Source organism: Phalacrocorax carbo, chromosome 6, assembly GCF_963921805.1.
Source record: "Phalacrocorax carbo chromosome 6, bPhaCar2.1, whole genome shotgun sequence".
Taxonomy (NCBI): Eukaryota; Metazoa; Chordata; class Aves; order Suliformes; family Phalacrocoracidae; genus Phalacrocorax; species Phalacrocorax carbo.
The window spans coordinates 56,507,943-56,531,278 of NC_087518.1; the positions used below are offsets into that span (position 1 = coordinate 56,507,943).

The window sequence follows — 23,336 nt, forward strand, 5'->3', positions numbered from 1 at the left end:
TAGTTTTGGGAAATTAATATATTGCAAAAAATCATACTTCAGTTGAAGTACAGGTTGAAAACAGTTTAGGGGGCATGTAAAAATTACTGAAGTTCCAGATATTTTTGAAGTGGCGCATGTAAAGTCAAATTAAATTTCTGCTACCTGTTGAAATTTGTAACATTGACTACAGAGGGGAAGCCTTTCCTGTAGTCTCTGGAAGAAAAGGCTGCTGTCTTAGCCAAAGTATCATTGGGATAATTTGTCCACATTTGGGAACATAGAAGGCAGGCCACTTGGACAGAATAACCTCTTTTAAATTTAACATAATTTTGCTGAAAAAAAAATAGATATGCATATGTACTGAAGTACAGCTCTGCGTCTTGCTCGAGAGTTCTCTTTATCTTTCTGGTTGGCCATAGGTTGGTAGTGCACAGAGATGTGAAGTCCTGATCTATCACAATTTTGATACAGAATTTTCTTTTGATGAAAAGTGACCTATTTTCTCATTGATGGGGTGATGTTTGAAACATAGAATTTTTATCCTGCGTCAATTTTAGTCCTGCCAATTGATTTCAGCCCATGATATCCTCTCCTTCCTGAGAAGAAGATAGCATGCTACGAACTAGGTGTCAAGAGAGGTGTGAAAACATTTTGAGAAGGCTTATCAGAAACTATGAGAAGTTACTTTTATCTGGGAATGTGAAAGTAATAAGACTTCAGAAGTTATTTTAGTATGAGCAAAGGAGGTATTTGTTTAAAACTTACATGCAACCAAAGTCTTTCCTCTTTCTGAAGGATAAATTGTGTATTGAAAAAACAAACAAAACAAAACACACCCCCAAACCAGCAACCCAAAACCCCATACTTGAATCAAAAGGCCCAAGTGACTTTGCACTTCAAAAACGTGCAGTAGGAATCTGGCTTTTGTGTATGTCTTTAAAAAGCGTTTGCAGAAGTCAGGATTTGGGAGATGTGCATTAATGCTAGCCTTCCAAGGAGGCAGCAGGAATGTGATTCTTGCTGTATCCTAACAGGTCGTTTCAAGTCTAAATGATTCACGGGGAACCTTGAGCAGAGGCGTATGATTATTAGCAGGGCACGAGGAGTGTATGAGGAGAGGCGATAGCTATCTGAAAGGCTCAGAGGAGGAAGATGTGGCAAAAAACTGAAAGGTTTAAGAAGACATGAGATAATGCAATTGAAGGAGACTGGCATGCGGGTGCTAGTCTGTAACGGGCATGCCGTACTGCTAAATTATTTGTTACCAAACAGTATAAGTTTGTCTATTATTTATTTCTAAGTAGAGATTTACTGAACTTGTGTGGGAGAGTCATTCTGTTTCCCCTGCACAACTGCTTGCTCTCTTAGAAGGGATGATGTTGTTGCTTCCTTTAAGAAAACTCCAGTGAAGAGAAAAAGGCATGAGGAGATGAGGATAACGTTAAAACTTGAGAGGAATTGTAGATGAGGTGGATCTAGAGCAGTGGCTTTGAGGAGATGAAGGCTGCGGGTACACGCATTCTCACTATTACTTATCCTACAGCTTGAACCATGTGGTACTATAACAGGAGCATTGCCTCAGCTTTTCTCACTCTTTTCTGCCCAAACTCGTGTCTGAATTGTTCCTGCCATGATATGATGCCCTTAGAGCTCTGTTGATACATGGGTAGTTCCCTCTCTAACCACTGCAGCTACATTTGCTGAGGATCGTGAGTCAAAGTTCCTTGTATTTATTTTACTTTATTTTACTTTATTTTATTCCTTATGAAACAATGTTGCCAGAGAGCCTGTGTCATGGCAAAGAAGTCCTTTTCGTGTTTTGCCCTGCTCACTCAATCTGAGGAATAACTTCAGTGTGTGACATGTTTCTGGAAGGTAATATGTCATCTCCCTGGAAACAGAATTCACCAGTGGTATTTCTTGCTTTGAAGTATCCCAGATCAATAAGCTATTTCTTACCAAAAAATATATCAATTGGTATAATCCTCCCACAGAAGTTTATAATAGTCCCGCCCCCCACAGAGTAAAGGCTTGGATTAAAATATTTTTCTGTCTTAACACTCCAAAGAAACAACTTCCATTTCATATGGCAAAAAGGAAAGCTTGTGTGTTTTTCCACACATGCTCTATTTGAATTACCAACAGATTATTAGTATATATATGTGTGTCCTTACATGGTTACAGCTTGTTAACATAAAAATGAACTTTTCAACCTTACTATTCATTAACACAAAAATAGTAATCGAGACTAATGGAATTTGAGGATGATGACTTAATGCAACAGCAAGGCAAATTTAATTTATACATATGGAAACCATCTGTGGTCACTGGAGACGAAAACCAAAAGCAACTCAGGAAATTTGGGGTTCATGTATAGAGATGTGAAGAACAGAGGGTAAAAGCTCATTTTAGGTGACTCTTTGGTAGCTTTAATACTGGCATAGAAAGGAAGTGTTACGGCTGTACCTCTTTTCTGGGGAAAGCTGAGCTGAGACCAACGCCTGCATCTCTGGTAAGAGCACTTAGTCCTCAACGCCACACACCTTTCTTCGGGAACATGGGCCACAACGTTTCAACAAATCTTTGCTTCAAAACATAGTTTTAGTGCTGTTACTCTTGGCTGACCGTGTAATATACTCTTTAAAATCAAGTTAAGGTATTTTAAGTGGCTTGGTATTGACAGTTCAGAACACTTTCTCTCTGAATGACAGCAAAAGGGTTATTCCCTTATGGAGCTCTACAGGTTTCAGCCATATTAGAAATGGGTTAATGCTAGATTTTAGGCTATTGAGTATTGTTGGAAGCAGATTACTTTGCTTCTATAAAATAAAATCTGACAATTTAAAGTCGTAATGTCTGCAAGAGATAATCTGGCCAAATATGTGGGTGTTCCTGGTGGTTGGTTTGGCCTTTTTTCTTTTCAAGACCAGTCAGTTCTTTATACACTGTACAATTCTACATCAGATGCCCACAAAATGATATGTAAAGCTAAATTAACTTTCTCGTTGTTCCAGGGGCCTTCATAAAATGAATATTTTAATGAATTTGAAATGCTAAAAAGAGAGTCTTGTTTCTTTTTTCTCTGGTCTTACTAGGGGGTGTCTGTAGGAATTCCTTTTAACTTTTATTTCAGTGGCATTGCATTATCCAGCATAACTTCCTTCAGTTCTGACTTTTAGTAAGCTCAGTGATGATGTACCTTCTGATAGTGAATAGCTACAGTATATTACAGTCAGGATTGATTGTTGTAGATGGATGAATACAGATCTGTTGTATCCCTTACTGCTGGTGGACCAAAGGTCTGAGTGAGGGGCTGGAGTTATTTTTGTTTTTGCAGCAGTTACCTAAGATGCAGCAAGGGAATTGCTCGCCCTTTTGTTCTGGCCAAATTTTCATCAAATAGTCCTCCTTGTTCAAAAAAGGACAGGTTTGGGGTGAGAACAAAATCTTTCTCATGCATGTAGGAAACAAATTAATTTTTAATTAAAAAGTTTAATCCAATTTAAATCAGGATTAACACCCAGAGGCTTTCAGTGAGCAGCTGGCTCTGCTACCAGTGGGAAGTTTTTTGTACAAAACTCCCTTACGGCACACCTCACCCATCCTGGACTGTTCCTGTTTTTACCGAGGGCAGGGAGCTCTGTATTGCACTGGTGTGAAACTAGATAAAGCTCTTGTTTGTGCAGTTTGATTTCGCTAATCAATGTCTGCAGCAGAGTTTTTATAGATGTGTTGTAGGTATGCAGGTGTGTTTGAACTGAATATGATTGCCACTGTTTCTTAGCCTGGAGAGAATGGATGTGGAAGGTTTGCATTAGCTGGCTAGTTGTGTCACGAGTCTTCTCTAATGCATGATTTCAAGTTAGTCCCAGGGATTTCATCTGGGCTTCTGTTATGAAAGCCCAGCAGAACCTCCAGGGTAGGACCCGGGAGGGTTCCTGTTGCGAGGGCTTGCAGGCCTTCCTCTGTAATGTTCCCTCTTGAGCCCACAGGGCCACTGCTGCTGGGTATCCTCTGAAAGTCAGAGGGGAAGCGTGACCTGTAAAGCAGGTGATTATTTTACTGAGAAAGGAACCGGGTTGATGCTGCATGTATTTGGTTTCCTAGTTCTGCCTGAGTATAGCTTGGACCCCTTGGTGTGAAGAGGTGTAGGATATAGCTAGAAGAGTTTTCCTGAGGTAGTTTAAAAACTTTAATTTAGTGTTCATTGGAGTTCTAGCATTTAATTAAAAAAGAGTTTTTCTTGTGCTTTCATTTACTTAAAATGGCTTTGAGGTTCCTGAAATGTAATTTTTGAGTGGTCTGTGTGTTTTTAGAGCTTATCTTTACTCATGCTTATCTTTTAATCTCCATCTCAGATGAGGTCTTTAGGCTGCAAGCCTAAGATTGGAATAAGAGATAAGGCAATATTTTTTATATATATGTTGTTATTTAAGCTACATAAGCTAGCAAATTTCTCAATTAACAATTTACAGTTTTTTGGGGAAAATAAGACATATTTTTGATTTGTATGTAAAGCAACTAGGGTATAGAATTAAAATGAAGCTCTTAAAATGAAGCTAAGAGCAAGATAAATGGTTTTCACAAAGAAAACAAAAAATATAATCAAGAGCTTATCGAGTCAGTGTTTAAAAATGTAATTAAAATTAATTCTGTTATGACTTAACAACAGCGGGGCTCATTCAGCATGCAGACTCCTTTCTGTTTTTTCAAAGGACTTTACACAAACTCCTTTAACTACATTAAAGTTAGAAATAATGTTTATCACTGTAAATGCTTAGTCTGTACTCAGCCGATGTTAATTAAGCAAATATCATGGTGTCTCTGTTGGTACTACATAGAGTTATCATAAGCTTATTCTTGGTACTCTAACTTCCTAAGACTCCTAGCAAAAGATCTGGTTTTTCTGCCTTAACCACGTCAGCTCTGTTCTCATCAGAAGGCGATGCTGTTTGCTGTTTGTTCCCTTTTTTTGGCTGCTAGACCAGCTGGCAAGAGTTTATTCTTCAGATTTGTTGGTGTAGCCATGAAGTGAGAGGTATAATATGTTGGAAATAACAGTATATCTTACTAATTAGTTTTATTAAATGTGACTTACTGTAATATGGCATTGTCCATACATATAGGTCTTTCAATGATTTTAACAGTTTAGTGGTCATTTTTGCTTTTATGCTAGCCAGTACCCTCTTAGAAAAACCAAGTGATTTGTATGTCTGGAGAAAGCTTGTATAAAATAACTAGTGTCCAGGCTGCCTTACTAAATGGAGTCCAATGATCTGTACTGATCTTGCTTTCTTTCATTATTTGAATTGGATTTTGCTTGAAGGAGTGACACGCATATTTGGATACTGGAACGCTTGTGACAATTGTATCTGTGTATAAAACAGTTTCATTAACTTTTCTTGCTAACACCAAAGACCTGCATTATAAATGAGAGCAAGCCCTGCTGTTACGAACTCAGCTGTGGTTTATTATTTAGAGGACAAATCCCTGATTTGCAAGTATTTTTCATTATTATAGTAACAGTCAACAGATAGTTTTGGGGTTCTGAAAAGTCACAAACCTTTCCTTGTGTGATTACATCCTTCTCTTAACAGGTCTCTGTTATTCAAGTTTCCTTGTCCTACAGAAACCTGAAACTGCAAGTGACTGGGATGAAAAAGATGAATCGTGTCTATTGTGTTCGCTCTCATGCTAACTCGTTAACTTGAATTCAACACTTGGGTCAAGCAAAACAGTTCAGTCTGAACTTCGAGAGTTTATGGAGTTGTTTGACGTATGCTTATTTTTAAATCTTACTACCACACCATGTTGCCTAAAGTGTTTCTGCGAAATTTTATGTACCTTTAATCAGTATTATTTGCAGTATTCAGGAATCATAGCAGTGATGCTATGGTTAAAGCTGAAGATGTGTGTTTAGTATGCACCTTTTCAAGCATTTACAAGTTTTTCAAAATTTTGTATTTGGTGGAACAAAACCTCCTTTTTTCTGTTTTATTGCATGTTATTACACAAAAGTGTGTGCTATAAACCACATTTTTTCTGAAAGTAACCATGCTTGTTGGGGTACCTAGGCTTTGATCTCTCAGTGCAATTCATCTGGTCTGTGACTTTTCATGGGTATTTGCTTAGTTTTGCCCTTCCTAGGGCAACTTGAGATATAGGCCCTTACCTGCCCTATGTATTGCGTAACTAAACACAGATTGATTTTATAGTATGCGCATGGTATGTCTGGTCTTGTATCAAAAAAGGGCCACAACATAATCTTTCATTAAAATATTCTGCCCAGTGGAGTGCTGGAGGAAAAATGTGTAAGGCTGTATGTCAACTGTAGTTTGGGGGGGGGGGGGGAGGGGAAAAGGAAATACTTGGTCAGAGCTTAATCTTTAAATACTTTCTTCCTTACAAATGCATTTGACGGCCTAAAACAAAATTGCAGAAAAATAAGAAATGCAGGCTCTGATGTTAAAACCAGCTTGGATGTATATATGGGATATTAATTTTACTGTTGGGTAAACATTTTTATTTTTTAGTTTCATATCAGACCCCTAACAATATCACACACTAATCAATATGCTTCTACTTACATGTTCAAAATAAAGCCCTGGCAGAAATGCTATCTTGAAATTAAATGACGAGTATCAAATGCTAATGAAACTGTAGCAGGCTTTTCAGCATCACTACTTCTAATGCAGCAGCTGTCTGAAAATTAGATTTTAGTTAACAATCTCAGTGCCTAGCTGGAGGTGCCTCCTAGCTGGTCTGTTGGGGATTTGGGGGGGGTTATTTTTGCTTTTAATCTGTCCCAATGTGCATTTGTTGAAGTTTGAAAATAATTCTCTTCTGTCTAGACTGTTTCTTTTCCTTCTGTTCAGAAAATGCATTAACCACTATTAAGGAAAATGTTTTGACAATGTTAGTGAGTTTTAATTGTTCACTAAACTACTGGTTTTTATTACAGAAGATCTTTTATACCTGTTTCTTCTCATGCCTTACTAGGAAAAAAACAAGCTGGAATGAAATTTTTAAAATTATTATTAGAATCTCTTTACACTGATGCAACTGAATTTTTGGAAGGGAAGAAAAAGATGGGGTGTTTTGTCCTGACTGAAAAAAAATGAAAATACCTTTCCTGGTATTATTAAGTTTTGTGCTCTGTTTCCATCCATGTATGTGCTTTTTGCACATGATCTTCACTTGCTGTAGTTCAGAACTGGGCTCAGAGCACGTATGTGCTGAGACTGTCCTGGAATTTGAGGACTTTTTAAAGACAAACATTAAATTAAAGGGCTTAGTACATATTTCATAGGCTGATTAAAGATAGCTAGATTTGTCAACGAGACCAACAGTCTCTCGTGTCTAAAATGCAAATAGATAAAATATCTTAAGGGTTAAGACATTTTTAATTATGTAAGTTGTTCTGAGCTGCACAGATAAATATCTAATAAAAGAAGAAAGTGAAAACGCCTGATTTATTCTTTTCAACTAGAATAAATTATGGCTATTGCATATGGCATTAGCAGTGATTTTTACAAGCGTGGTTCCTGGAATGGTATGTTTGTTAACCAAAGTTCATGAAGGTGTGAAGTGATTGGCCGTGTGGCGGGGGGGCCAGGAGCGCTATCGGACCATCTAGCCTCTGCCTAAGGGCAGTGGGCTGCTGCTTGAGTACCGATGTTCTCACTAGCGTCAGGTCTCACTGGTGACTGGAAAAAGTTAACTAAAATTGCAGGTTTTTTTCTGAGCGATCCTTTTATTATTCTTGTTAATAAAAAATTGGCAAGATGAGGGTAAGTCTGCCTGTGTTGTATTGCTTCACACTTCGGTTGTGTTTGCTTTACCGGTGGAAAGTCACTCTGCTCTGATAAGCAGAGGCACTTTGCAATGCTAGCAGTTTGTACTTTTATCAAACAGCAAGCGTTTTGCTTTCCGTGTTCCTTAATATTGATTGTAATATCTATATTTACCCCTGCTAATGGGCATCAGAATAGTTAATTACGGTTTTAAGTATGGTCACCTAGAGGTAGTTGTAAGGAGTCGCACCTGAGAGAACCTGAAGCCCCCCAGACTGGTTTTCAGAACGCTGTAGTTACTGGAGCGAGAAGTTTGCTGCACTTTACTGACACCCCCTCCACCTCCTCCCACAACAGCTCACTCAAAATTGCCTTTGAAAGTAGTAAACATTGCTTTCTCTTTATTGCTGATTAATGAGACTTCATGGAATACTTTTACAGAGGAAAAGGAAGTAGGAGAAACCACAGGCTTGCCCAAAATACACGTTGGTTTTTAAGTCACGAAGTTGCTAATGAACCAGTGTGGTAGTTCTGCTGTCCGTAAGACTTAAAACTAGAGCGGGATAGAGTTGTTATCCTTAAGGGTCTTTGAAAGAGTTTTTATGTTAATACTGATACCTTGAACAACTTCAAATTTAGGTGTTTTTTATTAATTCAATCTATATTTTTCCTGCAGTTTTAATTGGGTATAGTGGGACAAATCCTCCATCGCCATAAATTGTCATAGCACCATTGATTCTTTCTCTCCTCCTCTCCATCCCCGAAGTGTTGATATCCATGTACGGCAGCGCTGCTCGGGTTTATAAGAGTGTGCTGCTAAACAGCTCCCGGAGGAGGCTGCATTTCAATGAAGGATGAAGACAACGTGTATATGGTGGGTGTATATAATTTGAAAATGAATCAGGACATTAACTTGGCTGCATAATTATGGTTCATTTTTAAGCTGCTGTTCAGTTTTCATTCTTCATCAGAGGAGAATGGAGCCAACAGTTTGTAGGTTTTTGGTCCTGCTCTGGTTCAGTATTTAGGCCAATCGTGTTTAGTGCAGCTTTTGGGCAGGGAAACAGCTTGAGAGCAGCTCGGTGCCTCAGGCTACCAGCTGCTTGCCTAATTGGCCTGGGAGCACAGTGGAAAGAAAGCTGAGACACCAAGTCATCTGGCTTCAATATGGTTCCCAACTGGAAGAAACCTGCTTATTGGTTTGATGTGGCATCCAGTGTCATAGACATACAGCAACTGTTTGCTCAGGGATGGTGCTATCAATGCTCGCTGTCCAGTTCCTTCACATCAAGTCAGTGTGAGCGAAGTTTGAATCTACATCTTTCTCTTCTGTTGGGCAACACTTGAAGGCTGCTGAGCTAAAATTTATTTTAAGGCTGAGCCTTTCCTTATCTGAGTGGGAGGTTTCACAAGGAAGCATGGCAGGCGCATAAGACATGTTGAAGAGAGAGCCTAAATACTAGCTGTAGATACATACAGAAGGAAAAGAGACATAGAGGACAAAGAGCATGGTTTGGGGAAGTAGGGCCATATGCTCTGAATTGTTCTTCTAGATCCTCAGTTAACTTGACTTTGACAGTCAGCGAGGCTCAAAACGTATCCTTCATCAAGAGCAGTAAGTGCTAAGCTATAGGGGACAGAAGAGTTTGTGGTTTTGGTAGATTTTCTAGTTAAAAATCCCAGGAGGTTCTTGTGCTTTTGTGAAAAATGTAAGGAATTGGAAATATGTGGTTTTGTTAACCTTTAAGTTGTTAAAAATCCATGCCACTCTATTTTGTTTGGGAAGATAATATTTTGTATGTAGTTAACACTTGGATTTGAAGTAAATGCTAATAAACTTCTTTTAAAACATTCATCTGTTTGAATGTGCAAGAAATGTAGACAATAACGGCCTGTGATCACAGTGATTTGTTTTATCATTATGTAAATATTGTTCAGTTGGGTTTTCAAATATTTCTGTAGGTATGTATGTATCCAGTGCATTTTCACAGGTGATTTTATTAGTTGGGACCCTAATAAAATAGAGCTAAGCAATAAAACTTAGTCTGTCCATTTCTTTCCAAGTTGATAAACTGCGTTGACTTGAAAGGGCAGCAATCTTGAAGAGAAATATTTTCAATTTTTTCCATAATCAGTGGTGGCATAGTGATCGAATGCTGCTATTAGTGCTTCTGCTGAAGGAGAAGACATGACTTCGCCATTATGTGTTATGGTAGTCTCTGACTGGCAAACCAACTTGCTGCTAGCCATGGTAATTCCTGGGGTTTTTGGTATAAGAGGATGGCTCAAGAAACATAAGTCGTGGGAAGGTGCTGGCAGTTACAGAAATGGGATAAAGGAGGATTTCAAAGAGAATGTAGACGTATGGGTGAGAAAATAAGCTTGTTCTGTTGTTCACAAAACAACCTTCTGCCAACTGAAGACTTTCTCCAGATAATTCATCTGCTGGTAAAGAACCAGTGTAGCAACTAGCAACCTTTATTACGCTGATCATATATGGTACTGCTTGTGTGCAAATTGCCCTAGCAGTTGATGAAAGTTTGCACGTAGGACAACTGCAGATGACAGAACAGGATTTTTCCCAACTGTAAAGTAATTATTTGTTACAGTGAACCTAAACAGGCAGTAATAAAAAAGTGTGAGACAGAATATTTTATACTTTAGCATTATCATGTATTATATTACTATGAAAACTGTCTTGTTTTCAAAGTACTGCTTGCCTAAATCCCAGTTAGCTTTCTTAACTGATGTACCTAATTAGTGCAAAATTTAGCGTGGACAGTCGTAACCCAGACGTTTGGCTCTTAATAATTTTGCCTAGATGTTTTTCTTACAAAATCAAGTTTAAGTACGATGCAATGAAAGCAGTGAGAGTGTAGGACATCGTTTTGTCCACAGGATCTCTGATAAGGAAAGAAATGACCTGACCTGATTTTATTTTTTTTTTCAATTGATTTCAGTGAAACCAATCCAACATTAGGTATACAAGTTCTCATCAAAGTTAAATTTGCAGGGCTGTCATCTAAGGAGATTTTTGCTAACCAAAATATACCTAGCATCTTCTTCCTCCCCATCTTCCACATGTAAAAAGTCATTAAAGTATACATTGCATTTTCTAGTGTACTTGTAAACATGAATAAGCAATGTTCATTTTTCAGCCATTACAGGACTTTTACTTCCAGGATGATCTAAATTTTATAGGACAGCAAATGACGTAGTTAATCAAATGCTCACCAGCTCCTCAAATTGTCGAACTCCTGATTAACATAGCTTTCCCACAGACTAGTAAAGAGTTGCATGTTACCACTGCTGGACCTCCTCCCCTTCCCCCAATAAACAAACAAATAAAATTCATATACATCAAATCACTTGCCATTTAACCATTAAACTGAATTTTCAGTTGAACAGAAGAGCTTCCTGACTTCACAGGAAAAACTGCAAACTGTTCATGACTGGGGAAAAAACATGCATTTTTTTACAAAACTTGCAATTTTCCTTGTTGTCCTATTAATGGACTACAATGAAAGAGGCCTTTAGGGTGGCTGGCCAGGTTAGACACTTTCAGGTTTTTCATCTGCTTCTCACTAGCTTTAGCTTCCCTTGCACTTCAGCAGTTTATATCCTGCGCTTCATCACAGCTTTTGTGTTTTAATTATTGCAGTTATTTCAGTTCTTCATCATAAAGATTAGTTTTCATTTTAATTTGAAGTCTAAAGCCTCCTTATTCTTTGATAATGCAACTGTCTGTGCACTTCATGCTTATGAAGGTTCTCCTCCTTGCATGGGTTCTCGCTTTCCTCTCTCACCGTATGAAGTTGGAGGTGATTGTGTGCAAGAGACTTTCAGCTAATTGCATCCCATCATACATCTTTTATATCTTATACCTGGCCTTTTAAGTGCCATTATCGTGTTCATTCTTGAATCATCATGGTTTCAAACACCTCATTAGAGGAACACTTCTCATCGCTCCTCTTGCAAATCATGTCTGTTTTCCACAAATGTTTACTTCTTGCATGTAAAGGGGGAAGCTTCCCTCTGCCCCAGCCAGCCTCATCAGCCCTGGGGTTCTGTGCAGTTATGATTCAAATCTAGCTGAGATCCACTACTCTGGTGTAGAAAACACAAATGAAATTTGTTTCATTTCAGCCTCTCTAGGTGGTATTCAGTATCCACGTAGCCTTGGGCAGCCATGTGGTTAACTACGTCCCCTACCAAATGCTTCCACTGATCCATTGCTGGCAGGAAGGGACGAGTTGCCAGTGCCTTTGTGTTGAAGCCATCTTCAGAGAGATGAAACCTGAGCCTGTTGCCTCATCTCTTTCCAAAGTAGGATGTTTGCCAGCAGTGATGGGAGAGGTAGCAAATGAGAAAGGAAGGAGCAAAAACTGTGACTGATGTAGTGGGGAGCAACAGATGCCATGTGGAAAATTGAGATATACTCAATAAGCATTTTCTACAAACATTTTCATACTGATGTAACTTAGTTATGGGGTGTGAGATACGAGCATATGAGAGAGTGAGTGAGTTTAAGCTTTGAAGCATTTCAGACAGATGGAAGTTTGTGGTTGAAGACAATTTATGTGGAATTACAGGCTAGTGGTGTTCACAGCTTAATGATTCTGCTTTAAAAGTGATTTTATGTTATAATTAAAGAGATGTGGTGAAAGAGAATAGAAGGAGCTGGGTTACAGGAAGCAAGGGAAGTAAACGCCAGGAGCTGCTGCCGTTAAAAGTGTGTCATTCAGAAAGAGCTATACCCTGTGTAGGAACATAATACAGAGAATACAGGTTACTCTTGTAGTACCGACTTCAGCTTGCACTGTCGGCCAACGCAGCTTTCTTTTATTAAAGGCAATATCACAATAAATGGATTGGAAAAGATGCTTTGACATCTGTATTACAAATCGTATTAAAGTATATACTTATCTAGAACAGAACAACGCTGTGTCTGAATCAGCACAAAGTATTTTACATTCAGCAGTGGGGGGGGGAAAAGCTGTTATACTGTGGATTTTATTTTCCAAATAGGCTTTTAGCACTTGAAGCAGAGTTCAGTTACTCAGAGTATTGCCCTTTGTATAAAAGGAAAAACGGTTTATTTGCAACATACTCACCTTGCCAAAATGTCTTGTTCATAGCTTGCTTTTCCATGTTTCTTTCTTTTTGACGTATTTTGGTGCTCAGATCATTCTTCACCTTAATGTTAACTGTTTTGTAAGCACCTCTTACTTCTGTTCTTGTCAAACTTGAAATTAATAAATCTCATTGAATTTTTGCAAACCCATTTATTGCAATGCTTTAACACTTGGGCTTGTATCAGTTGAAATAACAAAACAACAGTTTCATCTGATTTCCAGTGCCTCTACACAGTTAATTGACTAAATTTCTAGCATTAGTATTTCTACTGTTTTCAGAAAATTCATATTCTCCAAATTGCTTGAGTTACTCCTTTTATTATAATTTTTAAATAGTCGTTGTGTACAAATTATTTGGACTGTTTTGGGGATGCCACCATTTTGATAGCACTTGATAGACATTTTTTCTTTAGAGACAATAGCTTTCAGTGCATTAGCATGAGTCATAGAATACAGTATGTGTTCCCTAAGTATATTGTTCCTAGTCTTCATGTTCTGTGTCAGACTAACTCACCTTTTGGCATTCATACATTTTATAGATTAAGTTTTGCTTCAGATGCGTCAGAAATATATATATGACAGCAAGCGTTTCTGTTATCGCTGAGGAGTTATTGCTTTTCACCAGGTTATTTGCATTCTATGGTTTGAACTTCAGAACTGGTGATATTTACATCAAAATTTTGTATTTGTCATCCTTAACAGAAAGGGCTATTGCCAGGCATGAAGTCCGAGAAATAGAACAACGTCATACAGTAGATGGCCCCCGACAAGATGTGACACTGGATGAAGAAGATGATGTGGTGATTATTTACAACAGAGTACCTAAGACTGCCAGCACATCCTTCACAAATATTGCCTATGATCTTTGTGCAAAAAACAAATACCATGTTCTACATATCAATACAACCAAAAATAATCCTGTTATGTCTCTGCAAGATCAGGTAAGCTGCTGCATTTGGGATGTCTTTATTAAACAAGGGGAAAGTATAGAAAACTTTTTTGCTATTGCAAACTTACATGGTCTGATGGAATTGGCTTTTATGTCACATTTTTCCAATATAAATTAATTCTAATGTGTTTATATTTTCTTCGTAGAGAATTAATATTATTTATTAAATAATAGCTTTAAGTTTTTGCTGGGCTGCTGGAGGTGGTAAGTATCTGTTTATCAGGCAAAAACAAAGCTAAAAAGGGATACAGCTGGTGCAGAAATGACCTTTGTTGTTACAAATGTAAAAGTTTATTGTATTGTCAACCGTCTCCCTTTTGGCTGTGTAATAATATTTGCCTGTTGTCTCCACCTTCAGTGAATGCAGTCTTACGTGCCTTCCTCTCTGAGTGGGGCAGGCACTGCGCCATGCTGTCAGGGTATACTTCTGCCTTTGGTACTAGGTCTGGTCAGGCCTCACAGGTGATAAAAAAAACAGAAAGAAAAGAAGTGGTTGTAAATAGCATGCATTCCAAAGGGTGGGTGACTTTGCACCCACTTAAAGCTCTTGCTAAAATCAGTGCAGTCTGAGGCTAGAGATGATCATGGCTACCATTGCATCAGATGAGGGGTATTAAAACAAGATGACGGAGGACCAATGCACTGTTTTTCTTGGGATGTGATGTGGTGAGGGAGTAGGGTTTTTTGTTTTATTTTTTAAAATAATATATCTTTGCTCATCCTGGGTGCACATGCAAGGAACCAAGGTCAGAGATCTGAAACATCACTTTATCATCATCCCTGTCTGTAAAACAAATGTTTCCAAACTCTTGGGTATGTACTACTTGTTGTATGCTGATCATCTTAAGCTGATATGCAGTAGAGGCAGGAGCTGTTCTGCATTGCAGCATGTCGGTACTGAGGCTTCCAGCTCCTTTAAGTGCGTGCCTACAGGCAGAAGCAGCTCAGCGTGGCTGCTGTACTGGGGCGAGGGGAGGCAGGTGGTAACGGGCCCTCTGCTTTCAGTCTCTATGTGGGAGAAGGGTTGGAGCAGGGATCTCAGTGCAGCAGACACAGACTGTACTTGGAGTGGAACTGGGAACCTGTTTTGTGACAGTGGGGTTGTGTTACTCTGAGGTTTTTGCTGTTGTGAAATCTTTTCCTAAATATGAAAGTGATATTGTCATATATTATTACTAAGAGTAAATCTGGTAGCCACCCCTATAGTCCTGTCCACTGCACAGAACAAGTACTAAAGACCTATGCACCAACAGCAGTGTGATTTTTTTGTTGTTGTTGTTGTTTTTTGTTGGTTTGGTTGTTGTTTTTTTTTCACAAGACTTAACAACCCTATATCTGTTAATTAAAAATGCTGCTCAGGTCAGTCATACTTAGTGCTGCACTTCCAAACACAGATTCTGTTTCTGTCACGGTGTCTCTTTGAATCATAGTGGTCTGTCTTGAAGGATAGGAGAGCTAGCCGTTGATAGTATAAATTAAACATAGGCAACCGTGCCTTAAATTTCTACTTCCGTTTGAATTTCATTCAAATGAAATTTGTTCTTTACTGGCTTAGTTTTGTCTAAGAGAACCTCTCTTCCTCATCTTCCCTCTAATAATTAGCTAATGAAAAATGAAAATCCATCAATTCTGGGCAGGTATACAATACCAGCAGTCCTACACTGACGTGGTCCTATGCTATTGTCCAAGGTGGTAAATTATGTTGTTTAATTAGACCACTGACACTCTTCTTTAGTAGCCATTAGCTGGGAAACGCTGACAATGAAAAACTTTATATATTGCATAGTTGCTCAACTACAAAGAATTATTTCTCTTTAGTGTATCAAGATAGCAACTTGCCGTTGTAAGTCATATAACACAAATCTGAAGATGGCAAGGGTGCTGAGTAGTAGCTGATGTAGGTGTACTCTTTGTGGTCTTGGGTGTGCATGAAATATTCACGTGCCACCTTCATCAGTATAGCTGACTCGAGTGCATTAGGTGTATGCGCACCAGTAGTAAAACATGTAAATACATCATAGAGGCAAAATTGTTTTAGCAGTGATACTGTTGGCTAAAACAAATCTTCCTAAGCAAGGTGAAGATTGTCTTGAGCCTGATATAAATTTGTAAACCCTCTACTATGCACTATTTCTTCTGTACTCTTTCCAAACTATTCTAATTCTGTAAGAGATTTTGTTCTCTGCCCATATGTGAAACACTTACTTCTTGAATGCAATGTGGAAAAAAAAAAAACGTATTTAAAGTCCACTCCAGATATAATCTGTAGCTGATTTGAGACAACCCGATAAGGGTCCCTAATATGTCCATTTTAGTTGCAGATGGAACTTCTCCCAGCAGCCCTCCTTTCTTTTACAGCTTCTCTGACAGCAGGATCCTGGGAACTGCCCCTCTTTCCAAAGGTTGGGCCTTTTCTTTGCAGCAAGCTGTGCCATGTTGCCCATGTTGCATTTCTGACCTGTGTGGTCTGTAACAAAAACACTTGCTTTCATTAAGTCAGAGTAGCTGTTTGGTTGGATTTTATTTGTTGCTTGCTCGTTTCAGTACTGATACTTTTCAGCCATACGAGTATGCCTGTGTTATGGCTCGTTGGATGGCATACCAGCTACACAAACTTTAGCTTTTTTGTTACAGCGAAGTTGTCATCTAAAACATTTAAAACAAAATTACTGTTCTATCTCACAGCATGTATTCTTAATATATTATTAGAAAAAGGGGTATGAGAACATGTTTTCTGTACTGTTGTGAACATAGAAAAGCCATGGTACAATTTTCCAGCTTTTTGCTACCTTGGCTTGCTGTTTTCTGTTCCTTGTTCTTTTTCCTCCCACAGTTAATCTCTCCATTTTTCCCAAAAGAGCAACCTGAAAACATACAATCTTGCTTCCAAATGTATTCTAAAACAGTGGCCCCTTGGAGTTGTACTGACTTTAGTAGCATTTACTTCCTCTGCTGGTGAAGGGTTGCAGCAGCTCTGTTATAAGTACTGCCATGTGCTCCTGAACATTTAAGATTTTTTTTCTCTTGGAGTTAGATGGCCTAGTGGGTACTAGTGTCCACTGCTGTACATGTGCCAATTGAATTTTTCCTTCTGAGAAAGAACTGTTCACACGAGGCGGGTATCCTGTCTGGACTGTGGCTGAACTGGTGAACCCTGTCTTATCACCATTTCACAAAATCGCTTCTCAGCTGCCCTCATCTTGAGCTCGCTGGTGGTTTCTCATGGCACGCAGCCAAAAGTGTGCTGCTAGCCTGTTTCCAGTGCTCCTGACCCTCTGATTTAGAGCTCACTCTAAGTTATTCGCTTGTTATGATAATTTGGATAGCCAAGCTACCAGTGCCTTCCTGCAGAGGGATTCTGGTTCAGTCATCATGCTTGGTCTTTAAATCTGAATCTAAGATTTCCTTTAATGGGTCTTCAGTCTTACCTGAGAGCCCTTTTACTGTAGTTCAAACGGAGAATCCTCATGTGTCCTCACCAGGCTGGGCTTGTGATATTCATCCATCCCGTTATTTGTAATTTTAAGCCAGTTATTCAGCAACTGACAAGCAAAACTAGAATATAATGACATGAAAAGCTGGGGCTTTTTTGGTATCCAGTAGTCTGTGTGATGCCAGACAACAGGGTAATGACCATACCACCTTTTGGGGGCAGAGGGTATGTATCTGTGTGTTCAGACTGTGGAGAAGAGGGATTGATGGAAGCAGTTAGTGGACAGAGATGACAGCTTACAGCATCACTTCGGTTTGCACGCACTGATTTCCCAGGGCTTTTTGCTTGACCACGAATGCTTGGTTTTTCGTTTTTGGGGTGGTTTTTTTTTTTCCCTTTTGACTCACTGGGACTTGTTTTAAATTCTTATCGTCCTAGAAACTGAATGTATTTAACTTACCTTTCAGGACATCTTACGCCCCCAGAGTACATTTGATCTGGCTTTTTAATTCAGTGAAGCTCAGCTGATTTCTCACTTACTAGAGGCTGTGAAGCAACTTTGTAGCTGATTATATAAAAGCACCATGAAACAACTTCACAGGAATGCCATTCACGTCTATCTGAACTTTCAAAGTAACCTCAAATTTTATTCAGTTGGGTTCAGATGGGGAAGCTTGCTCGGTCTCTTGAAATCTCCAATATCTGCTAAGCCCTGAAAAGAAAGGTAAAATTGATCATATTTAACAGTATGAAGCAGCAAGAATATTCATCTGCCCTAAAATGTGTGAATCCAGACTCATTAGGCTGTCTGTGACCTGGAACTATTCTGATTTTTGGAATGCTGCAAACTGTGTGTGTGTGTAAGAATAATCTCTTGCCTGCAGGCTAGTTATAGGTATTAAAAGCTTAAATTCTCAGGGGCACAGTTTGTTGCTGGTCCATCTTAAGGCAGATGTAAATGGCACAGCTGTCTTATAAAACCTTCCTAGCCTTCTCTTAGCATGCCTGATGTTAAAGTTAATAAAAGGCTAGAACATCCATCCTATATTCATAATAATTATTCCCTTAGCAGACAACAACATTGGAAGACAAAGGCAATAAAGGATTTTTTTAAACTATTAAACTATTTAAGGTTTGATGCAAGATGGTGGGATGGGGATCTAAGACAGGACTGACCCTTGGGATTTTGCACTTAACTTCTAGTCCTAGTCTATTAGAAACTGAAATCTAGCTGGTGCATCAGAAAGCTTGTTCATGGAAACGTAACTGAAATGTATGCTTTAAAATGCATGCTGCACTACACACAATAGATGGCATAACTGGTTTACCTGCGGAGTTGTATCAACCAACTGTGACATTTTGGGGTTTGGGGTGAGGGAAGGGAGGGTAATGTATATGTTGCATTTAGGAAACTTCTTTCTCAGGTATAGAAGTATTCATAGCTGAGGCTCTCCACTGGAAATACCTTGTTGTTAATCTTTGAAAGGTACAGTCAATGAAAGTGTGATTTGTTTCAGTTGCAGTAAAGGTAGTTCAATTGGATTCAAAGTCTCATAGATATATTATCAGCGTGTGCTGTGGACAAAACCAGACAGAAAGCCAATGCAGTTATGGAACACCATTGTATAACATTGTGCTGTGCTTTTCAGCCAAATTTGCCACAATTTTCATGCGCAATATATGGTTTAAATTGTGAAATACCGCAGAGTGTGAAACTTGTACTCTGAAAAAATGAATGCTGCCTGTTACTAAAAAGTAATATCCATTTCTTTTACCCGAGAGTTCAAGAGCCAGTGTTTGAAGAATTAAGTAAAGGTTATCAACCTCTTAAATCCTAGACTGCAAGTTTTGCACATTTGAAGAAACAGCAGCAGGCCAGCCTTGCCTCTTAAAATCCTCAATTGGTTGGTAATAATAAATATTATGTTTCAGGACACCCTTAATCCATTAGACCTTACAGAATGTTAGTGTGTTGTCTTGAGCTCCCAAACTGTTCTTTTTTGACTCTCTTGTCTCACCTCAATATCTTCGTGGTTATCTATGTCACTGTATGACAGAAAAGATATTGTAGATGTGTAGGGAACGCTATCTTCTAAGTCTCAGCTTCAGAAATGGCATATCATTGTCAAACAGCTCAGGCAGTACAAATTTATCATCTTTTCTTTATTATCCAATTCACTAGTTTTGAATTAACTTTCAGACTTAAATGCTTTGATGTTAAAATATTCTGTTCATCTAATAAAGCCAAGCTATATCAGGATTTGCATGTCCCACTTAATTTGATCATACTTTCTGGTTTGGGGCCTATGCCTTATTTTGTTTTTTATCTTTGAAATGTAAAGCTATTCCTATTTTTGTGAAGTTTGCCGATAACTACTTTATCAGCCCTTGTTTGAGGGCTACTTCATTCTTTAACATGGGAAGTTTCACTGAAATGTTAGGCTTGAGGTAACTGCTCCAAATGGTAAACTATAGATCTAATTTACACTGTACACATTTATAAAATTTCTGGATTATTCATGCATTGCCTTTTGAGATGGGGGAGCAAATGAAACATCAGATTTGTTTCTTATGTCCCAGTAAAATAGGTCTAAGAACATGCTTGTAAATCCGGTACACTTTTATTTGAGGGACTAAATACAGGTCAAATAATTCCACTAATGGTGCAGTTGCATTTCTGCTTGTTACTGAGGGAATTTCACACTCCTTTCAAATTACAAATAAAATGGACTAACAAAAATTTAAATGTTTGTCTTGCTAATGTTTTTGTGGTAGCTTTCCTTGAAATGCCCTTCTGATTGCTGTATTCTGCTTTTGTTTAGTTTCTGATCATTAAGTTGTGATGATCTAAAATGAGTCATCTGTATGCTTGCAGAAAAGTCTATTTTAGCTGGCACAAATTCTTGGGTAATATTCAAAATAGACTTTTTTCCTAATGCATTGTAAGATTTTACTTACAAACCAGAAGACACCAGGTATGAGGAAGCCTAAGGTGTTCCAGCTGTACAGAAACACTTTGTGCTGTCTACTTTTACAGGTCCGATTTGTGAAGAATGTGACTTCCTGGAAGGAAATGAAACCAGGATTTTACCATGGACATATATCCTATTTGGACTTTGCAAAGTATGTTACCCTTGGATTGATCTGTTGAGTAGCCTAGTAGTTTAAGTTGCTTGGCTCCAGCTGGGATATTAATGCCCTCTAGTGATGAGTCTGACAACTGCACTTTTGAAAAATTCACACGCTGAAACTCCTATGATGAGCAATATTTGGTTTTGATTTTCAGTTTTCTCTCATCTTTTTGCATGATAAAATGTAGCTGAGTCTCATTTCAAAACTATTTATATGCTAGGTTTAGTATTTCTTGTCTGAATTACAAGCTGCTTATACTGCAAATCCTTGCTTTTTTCTGGAACATTGGTAGTTTTGCCTTAGGATTGGCTTCCCATTCTGGAAAGTTTGAGATACCTGTTGTCGTGGTTTAACCCCAGCTGGCAACTAAACCCCATGCAGCTGCTTGCTCACCCTCCCCCAGTGAGATGGGGGAGAGAATTGGCAGAGTAAAAGTGAGGAAACTTGTGGGTTGAGATAAAGACAGTTTAACAAGTAAAGCAAAAGCCACACACACAAGCAAAGCAAAGCAAAACAAGGCATTCATTCACTCCCTCCCATGGGCAGGCAGGTGTTCAGCCACCCCCAGGAAAGCAGGGCTCCGTCACATGTAACGGTGACTTGGGAAGACAAACGCCATCACTCCAAATGTCCCCCCCTTCCTTCTTCTCCCCCCAGCTCTATATGCTGAGCATGACGTCATACGGTGTGGGATATCCCTTGGGTCAGCCGGGGCCAGCTGTCCCAGCCGTGCCCCCTCCCAACCCCTTGTGCACCCCCAGCCACTCGCTGGTGGGGTGGGATGAGAAGCAGAAAAGGCCTCAGCTCTGTGCAAGCCCTGCTCAGCAGTACCGAAAACATCCCTGGGTTATCAACACTGTTTCCAGCACAAATCCAAACCACAGCCCCACACTAGCTGCTATGTAGAAAGCTAACTCTCCCAGCCAAAACCAGCAGACCTGTTCTCAGGTATGTTTCATATAACAAGTAATACCGCCTGCCTCTTAAGTTACGTAGTTTTGCTCTATCAGAGTATCCCTTTACAGTTTATCAAAATATTAAAAGTTGTATTTTAAAGCAGTTTTCTGACCTATAGTAATATGACTTTCTGTAACAAGCATTGAAATAATTCTTGTGGACTTAAATCCTGTACTACTTCTAAAATTAGTTCAAAAGAAAATGAGGTAAAAACCGTCCTAGTGACTTCAAAGTTTCAGGATCATATCTGTATTCCCGCTTCCATGTGTTTCTTTTCTTGTCTTATTTTTGCTTCTGGATCTAAAGCAGTGATCCTCAGCGGCTCAGTTCTGTGAAACCTCCCCTTGAAGTGGCAAGTCACTTTTGCTTAAGATGCTTACTAGGCAGTGCTTCCTCTTGCACTTGCAGCACGTGGAAAATGGTTTAAAATTGAAAGTGGATTTTTCAGATCTCAGCATATTCGACTGCACAAACAATAGTAACCACTACTTTTCCCTCTTGCTGCTGGTCAGTCCTCAGTAATGTTCTGTTTCTGTGTATTAAAACATTTAATGAAATGAGAGGTTTTGTATGTAAGAATTTCTTCTGTTTAGTCATTGTTTTTAATTATTCATTCTGTTATATACACTGATTTTTAATTCTAGCTTTTTATTACAAAGAATGAGAAGGGGAAGTAAGAGCTTCATACAATCCCAGTACAGTATATTATATAGTAGAAAATGCTAAAAGCTACAGTAATAGCTGGAAATTACCAATGGCACCAAGTAAAAGCTCGAAGTTTACAGAAAGTAACAGGCAAGAAGTCTTAATTGCAAATCAATCAATAAAATAAAATGTATCAAGTTTCACTAGCCTCCTTTCTGCCTTTTTAAAGTTTTTAAAGCTGCACCATTAACAAATGTGGGACTGAATAACAGCTTTCTGGAACAGCGAGGGTGAATGTTATTTTATATATTAATCACTTCATAAAGCTGAAAAGATTTTCAGATACTGGAACTTTTTAACCTAAAATAATGATTTTACATCTAGAAAGCATCTAAGCCATTTCGAGATTTTTCATCTGTATCTTCCCTCCAGGACTGTGTTATCCTTGTGTTTGTGGTTTGTCTTCCTTTCGCCTAAATGATTTATTTTTTCCCCCACAACAGCTTGCTTTCTCATACTTTGGGTTTTCCTTATTAAAATAATATCTCAGATACTCTGGTTGTGCTTGGCCAGGCCCACACTTTTGAGGCTGTGAGGTATGTTCTTGTAGGGAACATTCTTGTAGTTGAGAAGTATAAAATATTTTGGAAAAGTCTGTGCCTGCTTATACACAGACTTCATCAAACTTAGGTCCGCTGTCAGATATCAGAAGTACCTCTTTAAATTATGCTGAAGCTTAAAGTACTAGATTTAATCGATGACTTACGGTATTGACGACAGGTTATCATAACCTATCCATGTCGAAAATACAGTAATAAAAGGGGTTTTTTTCCCCTCTTTTTTTTTTAATTTCTGATCCACCCTTATTCTCTATTTTCTCTGGTAAATGGTTGGGGAAAAAAGTTCTTTGACAATGTAATTGCCAAATATCTATCATTATTAGTAAGTTATAATAGTAAGTAGCTTACGTTATCGTAGCTGAAGCTAGTTTTGCGAAATCATGTGTAAATCCATATGAATGTACAGTCCAGCACAAACATTTCTGAGGGCTCTGACGCCTTCATTTAAGCCACAGATACATATTGCTGGTTGAGGCTGCTACTACATCAAAATGGTTTGTTACAGCCTTCTACAGGACTTGCAGTAGAGTCTGTAGAAGGGGACGCGCGTGCCTGTCAGGCACTTCAGGGGCCCTGAAAGAGGGTGCGGTTCCAAGTCTAGACTTTGCGTCAAAATGGTTGAAACATTCAGACACTCCTATGCTGCGGACTTTGAGGAGTAGGAGCTGGCATACAGAGAGATGTCAGCAA

General features: G+C 38.7%; 1 protein-coding gene across 1 annotated transcript in view; it reads left to right on the forward strand.

Annotated features, from left to right (window-relative positions):
• HS2ST1 (heparan sulfate 2-O-sulfotransferase 1) overlaps window positions 1-23,336 on the forward strand; it is an 82,492-nt gene that overhangs the window by 47,030 nt on the left and 12,126 nt on the right. The window contains exons 2-3 of the mRNA XM_064455454.1: window positions 13,613-13,851; window positions 20,330-20,415. Of these exons, the coding sequence (XP_064311524.1) occupies window positions 13,613-13,851; window positions 20,330-20,415 (325 nt within the window). The remainder of the gene's footprint in view (window positions 1-13,612; window positions 13,852-20,329; window positions 20,416-23,336) is intronic.